This window comes from Micropterus salmoides, unplaced genomic scaffold, assembly GCF_014851395.1.
Source record: "Micropterus salmoides isolate LMB-PRFRI ecotype aquatic unplaced genomic scaffold, ASM1485139v1 Ms_hic_scaffold_2, whole genome shotgun sequence".
Lineage (NCBI taxonomy): Eukaryota > Metazoa > Chordata > Actinopteri > Centrarchiformes > Centrarchidae > Micropterus > Micropterus salmoides.
In genome coordinates this window covers 38,511,360-38,526,521 of record NW_024041150.1, presented here as the reverse complement: position 1 = coordinate 38,526,521, position 15,162 = coordinate 38,511,360, and the positions used below count along the sequence as shown (strand labels likewise).

Sequence of the window (15,162 nt, the reverse complement as noted above, 5' to 3'; positions counted from 1 at the left end):
ATTATACACTACAATAGCTGAACGCTCTGGCTCCCATTCTACTTTTGGAGACTCTAGGAACCACAAGTAACCCTGCAGTGCGCAGTGCTCTGGTGGGGTCGTAAGGTACTATGAGCTCTTTAAGATAAGATGGTGCCTGACCATTAAGAGCTTTGTAGGTAAGAAGAATGATTTTAAATTCTATTCTGGATTTTACTGGAAACCAATGCAAAGAAGTTAAAACAGGAGAAATGTGATCTCTTTTCCTGGTTCCTGTCAGAACACGTGCTGCAGCTTCTGGATCAGCTGAAGAGTCTTGATGGACTTTTTCGAGCAGCCTGATGATAAGGAATTGCAGTAATCCAGCCTAGAAGTTCCTGTCTGTTTCCATGGATTATCCCATTGTATTTTGGACTACTTTCTAAATTTTGTTTTTTGGGCTTCTTGTTCTATAACTTTGTTTATTCCCTGGATTGCCAGCTTCTTCACTTTTTTAAAATATAAATAAAAAAATTATAAATTATATTTCATTATATCATACTAGAAATGTGCTTCGAAGTATATTAGTTTATTTCTCCCCAGCTGGCGCTGTGGTATTTATCCACAACAGTATCCAAAGTCTAATACATAATCAGACTGAGAATGTTGTTGCTGCAAACACACTTGAAATTACTTAACGTTTAAAGAGAAACAGGGGGGATAAATCAGAACCTCAAACCTTAACCCTGTAACGCCAAGCGTATCATGAAATCATGAGTGATCAGTTCGTCTTTGTCAGATACTGTAAAGCAGTAACAATTCTTTTATAATTTCAGCATAATGTCAGAATCTCTTTGTTGTGTCTCGGTTCAGTTTGATGTAACGTATCAGATTCTTGTTGTATTATGGTGCATCATGTCTGTGTACATTCCTGATGGCTTAAACACCATCTCCAATTCTTCCCCCTGGTGCTTCTTGAAACCTGTGCCAACAAAAAAGAAATATGTTTAATCTATAGCTTTTTCTTTGACCCCAGATTAGGGAGGATCAATTATCCTGCACTGTAAATGGGAACAAACCTAAAGCAAACCATCCTGTGGTGTTGGAAGGGTTCTACCTCTGCACCACCTGTACCATATTTTATAGTTCCTGTTCTGTTTTGCCATTTGTTTATATTGTTTACAGTATAATTCAATATTATATCATGAACAGTGTGTCATAACATAGACAGTAATTTGGCATAAAAATGGAAAACATAATTTGTGACTTACATTTCAGTAATACCATAGGAATAATTATCACCAAAACAATAATACAAATGATGATCAAAATCCAATTAAAAGAGGATGGAACTGTGAAGAAATCAGCTGAAATGATACAAAACAGAACAGAATTACATTTTTACTCAATTTAAACCTTAACTGTTTAAAACCAAAATAGTAATAATATTTATAATTTTATAATTCAGTTAGAACTCTTTCTAACCTGGAACCTGGATGTGAGTCTCTCTGGTCTGGTTGATGTCCTTCTGTTGGACTCTACAGGTGAAGTTGTTGCTGTGTCTCTTCTCCACAGTCACTCTGCTGCTGACAGTATAGAGGTCATCAGGACCTCTGACTGTCTCTGTAGGTCCAGCAGAGAGGAGGTTTCCCTCACCGTCCAGCCAAAACACCTCAGGCTCTGGATACCAGCCTGCAGACCCACACTGTAACACCACACTTTCACTATTATTTGAGACAACCTGTATGATGGGCGTGGAGACAGCACCTGAGGAGGAGAGCAGAGAAATGTCAAACAGTGGATTTAGATTTAGTGTACGTTAAGAGAGTATGCACAGTCAGTGATTGGTGGTGGTTGAGGTGAGTCCCCCCTACTTCACTGTGAAGCACTTCGAGTTTTCATGATAAAGCAGTATATCAAACTAATGCATTATTATTATTATTATTATTATTATTATTATTATTATGTCGAAAATGTCTCTGTAACCTCTAAGCCTAAGCTTAAAGCAGCTGAGGGCTACACAGAGGGTTAAAGTAGTTGACGCGCCGAGCTTACCGTGGCCGTTTTGTTTGGTTAAAAAGAATGTAACAAGAGTTAAACTTCTGCATTCTTCTCTGTCATGAGAGATATGATTTATTGTCGCACATACAGTCTTCAACATCCATAATGGTACAATATTACACCTCCATCAACAGTTTCCCAATATACATCAAACTAAAAGCCACAGCCGCCTCATCGGTGGTGGTCAAACTGGTTGGCTTTTCCCTCTGGCAACACCTGCTTCTGATTGCACCTGCCCTACTAAGTAGAGGAGCCCCAATTAGCTATGCCAGCACTCTACTTCCACCTACTGGCCAAACCTGGACTTAAACATTGAAATGGCTCCTACAGTTCTCCTGTGGGGTGGTGCAGTGGTTAGCACTGTCGCCTCACAGCAAGAAGGTCATGGGTTCAAACTCAAACTTCAAAGTTGCCCCCGGCCTTCCTCTCGCCATCCAAAGTCATGCAGGCTAGGTTAATTGGTGTCCTACAAATTGTCCTTAGATGTGGATGTACGGAAGCGCATTGCATTCACCAAAGAAAAATAAAATAGACACCTTATGTAAAGATGTATCTAAAGTGTGAAGTTATTGAATATCTCTGCAGAATGTGTTTTCGGTGTTGCACTTTGTAGACGGTCCCTGCGCACTCGTCTCACAGCCTGCTGCACGTAGAGACCAATTTTATTTCTGCTGCTCCTAGGAAGACTCATTTATGTGAAAATTTACTTGTAGCTTGTTGTCTACTTAATTACGACAATAAAGAGGCGTCGTTTATGTTTTAAAAACGTTTTGCTTACGAGTTATTGATCCCGGAAGTTCAAATCTGTGAATATATTTCCAACTTTACTGAACTCAGTAATAAATGGCACCTTTCCAGTTATCTCTAATTATGAGATCCGGATCTCATTATGATATTGTGACATCTTTTCTCGTAATTATGACATCTTTTCTATAAGATGGATAGATAAGTCTTCCAATTTTTTCTTCTTTGGTGAATGCAATGCGCTTCCGTATGGATGTGAATGTGACTGTTTGTCTGTCTGTCTATGTGTGGCCCTGCGATGGATTGGCGTCCTGTCCAGGGTGTACCCCACCTTTCGCCCAATGTCAGCTGGGATTGGCTCCAGCCCCCCGCGACCCTGTATGCAGGATAAACGGTTGACGATGGATGGATGGAGTTCTCCTGTGTTTTGTTTGACCACTGTAACTTTCTTTACTGATCTTTGCAGTCAGCAGACTTATGTATATGTAATGACTTTCAAAATAAAAAAAGAATCACTTTGTGCAACATCACAATTTGGTTAGGTTAAGGCACCAAAACCACTTGGTTAGCTTTAGGAAAAGATCATCAAATCATGGTTTGGAATATAAATAACTATATAACTTATATGACTCAACTTATGTAAGTTAAGTTGCTATTATTTAAATAACGTGCTTTTAGAATTCATAGATGATACTACAGGACTTCCCTTAGTGCACTGAATTAAGATGCTGTACTGTCTTCAGTATATGTCCATCCATCCATGAATCCATCCATCCATGTATATAGTTTGAGAGCTAGCAAAACTCCCTCCTAACATCAAGACTCTGAACACTGTTGGTGTCTTGTCTACTGGTTTAATGACATTGCAAGACAATGTGAAACTATGAGAGAGCAGGTTGGGCTGCTAGTAGAACATATGATATAAACAAAAGTAGTGTGTCACAGGAAATTTAATGATCATCACAAAAAAGGCTGACTCACCAACAGTGAGTTGGGTGGAAGCTTCCTCCTGCATTGATTGAAGTTGGCAAAAGTATTTTCCTGTATCCTGGATTTTTACAGAGCTGAGTTTCAGGGAGAGGTTTCCATTTTTCAGTTCTTGCTCAAAGAGATTTGTTCGGTTAATATAAGATGGATTTTGTCTCGGACACATAATTTGTCCTTCATGGTGAACATGGATGTACTTTGGGATTAAATCAGGTTTGGTCCACACTATTGTCTTGGAACTGGCACTGACTGCAGGTTCAAGCTGACATGGCAAAATGGCATCATCACCAGCCAGGGCTACGATTGGTTGATGTGAACAAATCAGCCTTGACTTCTCGCAATTGGAAACTATAACAAATAACAGACATGATTTATTTTATTATCTAAGGAGGCAGTTACAGTCTGTCATCAGGGCTGAACTGGGGTCAGATATAATTTAAATTCTTTATCAAAAATTAATAAAATAAAAAAGACCCATAAAGCTGGGACAGCAGTGGCCCATTTGGTCATTTTCTATACTGACATTGGACTCTTACCAGCCACCACCACCTCCCCTCTGTTGTCAGAACCTGGAGGTTTGATTCTTTAATAACAATATCAAGTGATACTGTGACTTCTAGCAGAGTTTTTTTTTTTTCTTTAAAAATTACTTGTACTTCAGGATGCGTCGTGTACTCCATGGCCACCTCTGATTACTAGGGTGTTATTAAACATGAATGTGTACACTGATCCACTTGCACCGGAACACTTATTCACCGCACTTACTAGTCTGCTTGATAGTGGTTTGAGGGAATATTACATTAGGTACACATATTGTATAAGGATGGTGTATTGATGAGGGGTGTCCAACTAATTGTGGTGGGCCACCTCGGTCAAAAATGCCTGGGTCAATGTTTTGTCCCAGTCCAGCCCTGCCTGTCATTATGAAACATTTTGTATTCATAGCATCAAATCTTAGAACAGGGTTCGAACTGAACATTTTTAAATAATCACCCCTGTGCTTTGGTCATGCTAGCAGAACAAGGTACAAACAAAAAGAGTGCTACTATTAAATTATTATCTGAATAAAGCTCCAGTCTGACTCACCAACAGTAAGTTGAACGGAAGCTTCTTTCTGTATTGATGGAAGGAAACAAAAGTATTTTCCTGAGTCAGAGATTCTCACAGCAAAGAGTTTCAGGAAGATGTTTCCATGTTCATCCTTAAACAGTCTTGTACGATAATGATAGGATGGATTTTGGCTCTGACACATAAGTTGTTCATCTTTTTGAACATTGATGTCCTTTGCGTCCAAACCAGGTTTGGTCCACACCACTGTCTCAGAACCGGCACCAACTGCAGGTTTAAGGTGACATGGCAAACTGACATCCTCGCCAGCCAGGGCTACGATTTCTGTGATAGAAATCAACGGCACTGCAAGGAGAGTTACAAAATCAAATACAACGGTTAGATAGTGATAACTGGTTCATTCACAATTAAATGAACCCCAACAAATTGAAACCATACTTAATTTCATTTTCGCCTTTCTTCCACCAATTCATCTTTCAGTAATTGCACACAACCCATGGCAACATACAAGTAACCCCCCCTCCCTGGAAGAATCTGTGATGTGTAACTTTTTTAACATGAATCTGGGGTCATCTTTTCAGTGCTTGGCACAGTGAGGGCAGCGGCCACGCATGAGAACAAGCTGGAAATGCGCAGGAGGAAATGTGATTCTACCAAGCCAACCAATCACTAGTGATGTGCGATACACTTACTTCATTTACATTCTAATACCAAGTAATACCCAGGCTGGTATTGCATATACCGATACCAATACTTACATATTTTATTTCTAGTCTGTAGGTTTACTAATTCCAAATAGGAGCTTCGTAATGACAAGAAATCAAACTGCTCAGAACCGCCGCTTTGTAACATCATTATATTATTTTGACTTAATTAGTTTGTGGTGTTGCATTACTCATTATTACCTTCACAGCTATAATAAAGCCAGACGTGACTACTTTTACAGTCAGCCATAGTCAGCATTCAATCACGGGAAATGTTAAGGGCTGCAGCGGCTCACTTCAAAGGTTAAGGTCAAGGGCAACCAAGTCCAGTTGCCCTTGAACTCAACCTTTGTTGGATATCCAAGCATAATTAGACCTTCCTGGAAGTTACTTATGATAAAACACACACTCACTCCAAATTACTTAGTTTAGACGTCAATCCTTTTAAATCAGAAATATCGATATTTTAGTATCGATCCGCACATCACTACCAATCACAGTTCTTGCAGTCTACGTCACTGTGACGTGTAGTTTTTTGGGGAGGTGTTCATAAGTGTCGGGTACGTGGCTTTGCGTAGGCTACGTCTACACAAGAATAAATTGGCCTTTAAAACCTGAGCCCTAAACTCTCCATCTCTAGCTTCAAACATAAAAGCCAACAACATATAAGTAGATAAAAATCTGTCCAACATCACTGAAAGATGTGTGGATTTTCAGCTTGCTGCCATATTTCATCACAGAAAATGATGCATAAACATGCACACTAATGTATACATACCGTATGCATGTATGTATGTCCTTTCATTGTAATTTGAAAAAGTGAAACCCCTGTTCATCTGTTCTGAGTGAAATGTCTTTATAAACTACACAAATTTCATACTCTGAAGTGAGGCTATTGTTGTGGGGTAAGAACAGTTCAGTCAGCATACTGTAAAGTCATGCGGATCATATGGTTCAGATGATAACTGCCACACGTCATCATGTGACATTATGTTTAACCAAGACAGAAAGAGAAGTAAAAAGACAAATAATTTTTTCTTTAACCAACTGCTGTGGAACACATACAGACATCAATGTGTTACTCAAGTGTGTTGCACTGAAATTACCTCCACTTGACTGTAATGGCAGGATTAAATTGAAATAAAGCCAAACATTGAAGGCAATCTGCGGCAGCATCTGAAAGTTGAAAAAAAAGATTTGTATTTCATCTGTTTAGAAACAGGCCTGAGAAGATCATTGGTTATACACACACATTAGATCTCTATCTAAAATGCATGTATTGTCACATAACCACCAGCTGGACTGCAGTTAAATTCAGGCAGCTCAGCAGTTTCAACTATAACCAGTAAAAGAAAGATAAAAACTGATCACTGGTTCTTGAGATTTTGGCAAAAACATGTCCCACTAAGAAAACATTTTCTTATATAAGGGTCTTCTATATACATTGTATTTATATATAATTATTTATGTATGTGTGTGTGTGTGTGTGTGTGTATATAATGTGTATGATTTAAAACTGTCACACCAGCCTTTTAACGTGATTAATTTGGACTATTTGAACAAGCCGTGCTAAATTAACTCACAGTGTTTTCTGACAACAGAGAAAATAAGTGAAATCCCTCAAATGTTCATTAACAACTGAAAAGGTCTGTTACAGTTTTACAAGATAGCGCCTCCCACCTATCTGTATTTTTAAGTATCAATTAAGTTGGACCATATTTGTTGTGAAGTTACCCGTGAATACCTGACACCACATTGAGTAAAAATAGTGTAAGCTGTAGCTTTATCCTCTGCCTGACAGGGCAAAATCAATTTATTGTAACCCACTTTACACAGAGGTAGGTCACATTTACTCAAACAAGACTACAAATTTAAGTGTAATTTCCATCAGTACATATTTACACAAAATGTTGCACTTTGTATCCACTACATTTAAATTAAAACTTACTTGTACTTGTAGATTCAGACAATACAAACTTGATTTCACATTAAATTACTGGATGTCCAACAGGTTAGACACATTAGAAACTCTAATAAACAGCCATGTTTAAGGTCGACTTCACAGGAACAGCAACAACTGGTCAACAGCAAACTCCCCAAAACATATAAATGTTTCATTATTCTGGAGCCTTAATGTAAAATCTCTAACAGAGATGTTCTCAACTTTACCCGTAGATTAATATCTTACTGTAGACAATTATTTATTTCTGAAGTCATTCATTAATCATTCATTATTAAAATGACACTGACTACTTAAATAATAAATAATTAACTCCAATAAAAACCCAATATTTCTAAGTGAAATTATTAACGTAATGATCATTCATAACTCATATTTTAATACAGAACATTATCTGCATGATCTTTCAGTGTTTTACACAATAAAATTACAGTTTATGTAATAAACCCAATATTTCACACACAAGTTTAACCTAACAAAAAAATGTGTATGTGAGATGATGATGAAGATGAGAAGAGTGAGTCAAGTACTTACGATTTGTGATAGACATCCAGAAAATGACTCAGGCTTTGGATTTGAACAAGATTTATGGACTTCCCACTTTGACTGACAACGTCGTTATATCACATTTTGAAGAATATGTCAGCTGCCAAACAAACTTCTTAATCTGCTTATACTCAGGTCAGGGGATATCCACGGCTGCTATAGGACTGTAAAAAAGAGAAGTGAAAATGAATCCATACTTCCTCTTAAGAATGAAAGGGCTACTGCTGCCTCAAAGCTCTCAACTGGATCTACCCAAAAAAAGGGTTGTTTTTCTTATTTTGTGGTTTAGATCTGTCTGTTTGAAGGGAAAAAAATGCCAGTAAATAGAAAATGATTCCCAAATATACAAAAAGGTTTTATTGAATTATAAATTTACATTTTTACACACAAGTAAAACTATCACTTCACATATGTATGTAATACTTTTCTACTAAATGCTTAAATGCTCACGTTGGATCCTCCAGTGGTGATTTCAACATTTGCTACATTACTGAGCACCTTCTACCTTCAGTTAGGTGTGTGAGGCCTTTCTGCTGTTTCTGTCACTGGGACTGTAGAGCCTCTTTCAGCACAACATGTTTGAAAACTCAGAAACGGGACAGAGAGGAGGACTGGTTATAGTGGGACACAGAGGCTGAGCATTATCTGGTTATAAAGGACAGAGAATGGTCAAGCAAAAAAGTTGAACCAACCTAGCATTGTGTGTGTGTGTGTGTGTGTGTGTGTGTGTGTGTGTGTCAGAGATGCTCATAAGTCTTTGAGCCAGAGTCCAAGTCAAGTCTCTCGTGTTTTATCACCTGCTGCGTTCAATCCAGGTTGCTGATAAAACTGCATGGCTATAAGGAATTCTGTAACTGTAACCTCTTTTTGATTTACAGAGCACAACCATAAAGAAAAAATGATGGTATCATGCCTGAAGTCTGTTAACTTATAGCCTACATCCACCCAGACAGAGGTTTTTTTTGATTGCTTACATTCCCCAATGAGTATTTTTTAGTTAAAAAGACATTTAAAAGACATTGGCAACCTGTCCAGGGTGTAACCCGCCTTTCGCCCGATGTAAGCTGGGATTGGCTCCAGCCCCCCACGACCCTCTACGCAGGATAAGCGGTTGACAATGGATGGATGGACATTTAAAAGAAGTCTACAAGATTTGGTTAAAAAGTGAAATTCATCATTGATCATCGTCATCATTTCATGTAACCTGATGACATAAAATGATGATTTTAACTGAAGTTGTGTTTATAAGATGACAGGTTTACTTTAACCACCAACACATCATAAGTAAAAGTCTACTATAGTGACAAAAGTAGTCTTGTTTTGCTCAAGACCAGTCTTGGTCTCGAGACCAATTTTTGATTGTCTTGGTCTCGTCTCGGATTCGACCGAATATGTAGTCTGTCTTGTCTAAGACATTGAGGATTTTATTTCAAGACCAGTCAAGACCATAACTTTGGGAATATCAATAAATTATTTTGCTTTGTCTGATTTATTTGTTAACATTCTTACTTTGGATGTAAAATGTATTGCTTCAAATGCAACCAATAACCCTATTTTAAAATGTGTTGTTACTGTTAAGTTAACCGTTAACTGTCACCCCTACCCATGATTGTAAGCATGGAAAAGATGTTTTGAAAAAGATGCTTATGTTGTTTTTATAAGAATGCGGATCTTTCAGATGAATTTGAGAAGTACCTTTCTTGTTCCACATTTCATTGTGTCTTGGTTTGGGTGGTTTTAACTACAACACTAAACAAAACTGCTTCAAAAACACCATGTGACTACTCTAAATGAGTATTTATTAAGGCACAATTTCAACAAAACATGAACCATGTTCTTTCAATGCAATAAAAAATTAAAATCAAATAGAAAAATAAATGTAAAATAAATAAAACAGACATATATCAAACATATCTTTTTTCACTGCACTAAATTACATTTTTTGGACAAAGGCACCCCCTTCAGATCTCCCAGCCGCCTGTTTTGAGTGATCTGTCACTGTGCTGTGTGAATCTCTGTGGCAGTCGGGTTCGACCACATGACAGCCTCTATAATATTAGAGAAATAACATAATCAAACATTCTTAACTTGCAGAGACTTACAAGTGAGCATCCATAGTTATACACAGGGACGTGCACAGGGGGGTTGCTCTGGTTGCCCGGGCAACTGCCCGTTTGCCTTTCCTGACTCAAGTTGCCCTTCCGACTCGCCCTTCCGAGAAAAAAAATAAAATAAAAAAATAATCGCGATCGCAAAGCCTCATTCACTTCCATTCGGGCACCGAAAGTGAAAGTCAGTAGGGGAAGGGCAAACTCTGTTTAAGTGGCTGCACTGCTGCAGCGCTGCCTGCACGTCAGTCGATTCTGTTCCCTACTCCTGTTTCCTTCCTTTATGCAATCATACTACAACAAATCATGCGTAGTTTTGCCCAGTTACCATACGTGATACGTACCAACAGAAGTTAATACGAGCTAGAAGCGCAACTGAATGTACGGGAAGCCAAAAGGTTAAAAAAGGATTGTATTTTTTTCCGAAATCTAAGCGTTTTTTTATTTAATATTTTATTAGAAGCGAGTTTTCCCCATCTGTCAATTCAATCTAGATTATTTATTTTCAAATAAAAAAAAAAAGGAAAAAAATAAAAAATAATAATGATTAAAAAAACAATAAACAATAATATAAGGAACTCTTTTTCTCATATGTATTTTGGTGACATTTATATTGTTAATACATTTTGGATACTGTGTTTAGTGTTTACAAAGTTGTATATCATAAACCTGTCATCTCACTCTGACGTTTTGCAATATAAATAATAAAAAATAAATAGGACAGTCAAGTCTATGCTCGAAGTATTCAAGGAAAACAATGCTAACGTCATATTCCCACACTATTCAAACTAATCAAAATACATGCCACTCTACCCGTGTCCACTGCAACGGTAGAACGTTCCTTTTCAAAGTTGAAGCTGGTCAAATCAAGGCTCAGAAATCAGTGTGGTCAAGAGAGGCTGTCTGACCTCCTCCTGCTGGCGATAGAGAAGGACATAGGAATTGACAAGGAAGAAGTTCTGAAGATTTTTGTTGAAATGGCCCCTAATAGGCGGCTTCTCCTCTGAAGCTTTGCATGTTTATTATCCAAATGTGGAGCAACCTATCAGTGAGTTGATAGGATATTGATGTAGGTATTTTCATGACTCGAGTCATGTTTTTCTGTTTTGTTATTAATAGTAGTTTAGGTTATTGAGTGCTGTATTAGAGTGTTTTTACTTTTTGTATATTTTTTAATAAAAAAATGTTTTTTTCTCAGTCCTTCATATAGCCCATGTTTTTTTGTTTGTTTTTTTTTTGGGGGGGGGGGCTTTTTTCAGGTCAGAGCAACTGCCCTTCAAAATTCCTGTGCACGTCCCTGGTTATACATACATCACGTTCTTAGGTGCTAGAAAGTGGAAAGGCAACATGTGAAGAGAGAATAACACTTGCAGACTTGCTCCAAGCTATTTTACTGTCACTGTCGTCTTGTGCTCAGTAAATACTTGTACGGCTTGGATGAAGTGTGCAGGTGTTACACTCTCAAGGCTCTGATTCTATTATCACCTTTGACTGTAGAATAGAGTGCAGTTTCCATTAAGGCCCCCTTCTTTTTTTGTCTACCAAGAGGCCATATTTTGTTGGGGAGGAGTCTGTAAATTAGAAAGCAGTTTCAATCTATCATTTAGTAGTGTTCACCTCTTTGTAATTGCCCCATCGTGAGTCAGTGTGCAATAAAAATTTGGAAATTCCATGTCAACTCAGACAAGGTTAATCAAATGTTGTCCAAATCTTGTCTATAGATTTGGACTTGGTCACAAAGATTTTTCATATTTTTTTCCTACCCTTGAAACTGAAACATTATAGTCTCAAAAATGCATCACCTGGGTCCTGCATATGGCAGCTGCAGCTGTATTGCTTTTAGCCTGGATTATGTATTTGACGTCTTTACATTTGTTTAATATATTGGATTATATTGTAAAATATGCTGCTCTGCTGCCAGTGGACTTGTCTATGTTTGAGATAGTCATCTGCTGCTGACACTGACCCTTTTAATGTGATCAACCTCATGGTTGGGTTAGGAAACCCTGAGTTGACTTACTGAGTTGATAACCAGCGTTGTGTGCAATACACAGTAATACTAGAACAATAATACTAGAACTTTAGCATAAAATTATGATTACGGACTTGGTCTGCACTCTACCTTCCTCAGTTGTTCTCTGGTTCTCCGGTTCCTTTTGAGCCTCGAAACCATCGGTCTCAATGTTTTCGTCTCGTTTGTCCTCGTTTTTTTACTTGTTAATTACTGTTCCTCTTGATGCCTGTGTGCCAACAGAAGAAGAACTCTGTTAAATTTTGCTTTGTCTTCAAGTCGCTCTGCTTCAGAACAGAAACATGAGAAAATGAGAAACCAAAGAAGTAGAACTAACATGATGGTTAAGTTCAGAATATTCAGTTTACAATATTTAAGTTTTACATTCCAACATGAGGCAAAAAGCATTTCAGACGAGTGCCACTTCTTAGTAACACATTATTAGGATTGTCTGCCTAGAGATAGTTTATTAAGTTTTGTCTTTAGAGCTTTGTCTTTAGATGTTGATCAGATTATATGTGACCGTTCCTTAACATAAGATGTTTCCTGTCCCTTAAACTAACCAAACCTTAACCATCAGAAAACGGTTTTATTTTTGAATCAATTTAACTGTTGAATCTCGGTGTTAACCCACTTCTTTATTTTGTTCTTCTTTGACCCTATATTATAGTGCATTATCTTGTTCCACTGATCTCCCCCTCCTCTGTAACAGGCTTCCAGACAAACCAGTAAGAGTCACTGGTGCACTGACAAAGACATACAGGTGGGAACACTGACAATTGTACTTATAGTGGCTATTTGTCCATAAACTTAAACAAAAACAAATAATAACAAACTTCTCAAATGGCCACTTGAGGCTACGTCATGGTTAGGCTTTACGCAGGTTCAGAGGTACCTAAAGCAAGGTAATGTCCATAACAAGACTGAGTTTGAGGAGGTTTATTCACACACATAAGCAAGCTTACAGACATTTCTGCTGCCTCTCTCACGCTGGTAAAAAACCATATGCCCTCGTGCCTGTGGCACCTCTCACCTTGACCTACTTATGCAAATGAACATAACACCATGTGACCAACAAACCACAATGCAAGTAAAGCATAAATACAAAATAAACCAAATTAACTTTAACAAGAAAAGAAAATAAATAAATTGGGCTATAAATTAACTCAAACCCAAAATAAACAAAAATAAGAATATAGCTCCAACAGTACTGAAGAAACCTAAAGCAGGATACAAGGTATCCAGAACTCTGTGGTGTTGGCCGAGTGCTACCTCTGCAACACATTTTATATTTACTATTCTGTTTACTATTTCTGTTTTGCAATCCACTGACGATTTGGAATTAATTCCTACCTATAACTATAGCCAATAAACATGTCTGACAGAAACTTCACACAAAAAGGAAAATGTGCATGACTTACAGTCAGTAAGTGTGTGATAACATAGTACTACTATTAACACAGAGGCTGCAAAGCAAAGAGGAAAGATGACGCCCCAAATCAAATCAGTAGAGGGCAGATCCTTGAAGAAATCAGCTGAAATGATAACACAGAACAGCAGAACTTTTTTTATCAAACTAGACTTAAATTGTTTATAACCACAACAGTGGCATTATGTATAATTCAGTTAGAAGTATTTATTACCTGTAACACACAGGTGTATGATCATTTTAATTTAATTTCTAACCTGTAACCTGGATGTGAGTGTCTCTGGTCTGGTTGATGTCCTTCTGTTGGACTCTACAGGTGAAGTTGTTGCTGTGTCTCTTCTCCACAGTCACTCTGCTGCTGACAGTATAGAGGTCATCAGGACCTCTGACTGTCTCTGTAGGTCCAGCAGAGAGGAGGTTTCCCTCACCGTCCAGCCAAAACACCTCAGGCTCTGGATACCAGCCTTCAGACTCACACTGTAACACCACACTGCTGCTGTTATTTGAGACAACGTGTATGATTAGTGTGGAGACAACACCTGAGGAGGAGAGAGGAGGGATTAGGACAGTCATTTAAGATCAAACTAAACACAAAGGGCCCCTATCTTGCATGCAGTGCAAAAAGCTAAAAGTTGAATTGTGTGTCATGTCACGTTTATAACTACACTTTTTTTGTATTGCTGCTTAATGTCCCACAATATTATTTGGGACTTTATTGAGCACTTGGAAAAGTTTTAAATGACTGACAGCTGCCTCTCCAATCCTGAAAGTAAATTGTTAAAGTAAACACTCATAAAGAAACCTGTGAGCTGTGACCCACAACCTTAAATAATTAAAATAGGGCCCCATATATCACTTGGTATATTTAGTTAAACTGAGTCCTTCCTTTTCAAAACACATTCTGACTCACCAACAGTGAGTTGGATGGAAGCTTCCTTCTGCAATGATTGAAGGAAACAAAAGTATTTTCCTGAGTCAGAGATTTTCACGCTGACGATTTTCACAGAGACGTTTCCTTTAGTCAGTTCATCCACAAACAGTCTTGTACGATAATTGTAAGATGGATTTTGAAACTGATACATCAGTCGTCCATCGTGGTGAAAATGGATGTACTTTGGGTCCAAATTAGGTTTGGTCCACACCACTGTCTCAGAACCGGCACTGACTGCAGGTTCAAGGTGACATGGCAAAATGACATCATCACCAGCCAGGGCTACGATTGGTTGACGTGAACAAATCAACTCTGACAGAGCTGCAAAGAAAAGGAAAACAATGAACAAGAAACAGGAACAGGATTATAATTCACGCCTTCAAAATGTTATATTTGCTTTTAAACATCAGAAATGATTTAAAAAAATTATCAAAAGAGCAATGAACAATGGGAGCCTCAGAGTCTGACTGACACACTTTGAGCACATTTATACTTTAGGGCAGCATGTGTGGGAGTTTTAAAGTTTTTCCCTATACGTCCCCTTTTTTCAAAACTCTACACACAATTCGCAAACTGCACACACAAACTGCAAAATGCCTCATATCTCCTTCAAAATGTAACACTGCATTCAAAATGCCAGAAACACATCCAAAAA

General features: G+C 38.0%; 1 protein-coding gene across 3 annotated transcripts in view; it reads right to left on the bottom strand.

Moving 5' to 3' along the window:
* Positions 1–9,810: 9,810 nt before the first annotated feature.
* The window catches only part of LOC119912944 (butyrophilin subfamily 3 member A2-like), a 32,992-nt gene continuing 27,640 nt past the window's right edge, over positions 9,811–15,162 (bottom strand). Inside the window, exons 6-11 of one of the 3 annotated variants that reach the window (XM_038732227.1) lie at positions 14,487–14,828; positions 13,834–14,115; positions 13,569–13,682; positions 12,259–12,376; positions 11,622–11,707; positions 9,811–10,076 (exon numbers count right to left, since the gene is read on the bottom strand). In XM_038732227.1, the coding sequence (XP_038588155.1) occupies positions 12,354–12,376; positions 13,569–13,682; positions 13,834–14,115; positions 14,487–14,828 (761 nt within the window). In that variant the 3' untranslated portion in view covers positions 9,811–10,076; positions 11,622–11,707; positions 12,259–12,353. The remainder of the gene's footprint in view (positions 10,077–11,621; positions 11,708–12,258; positions 12,377–13,568; positions 13,683–13,833; positions 14,116–14,486; positions 14,829–15,162) is intronic. The other 2 variants (XM_038732228.1, XM_038732229.1) reach the window with 2 other exon arrangements.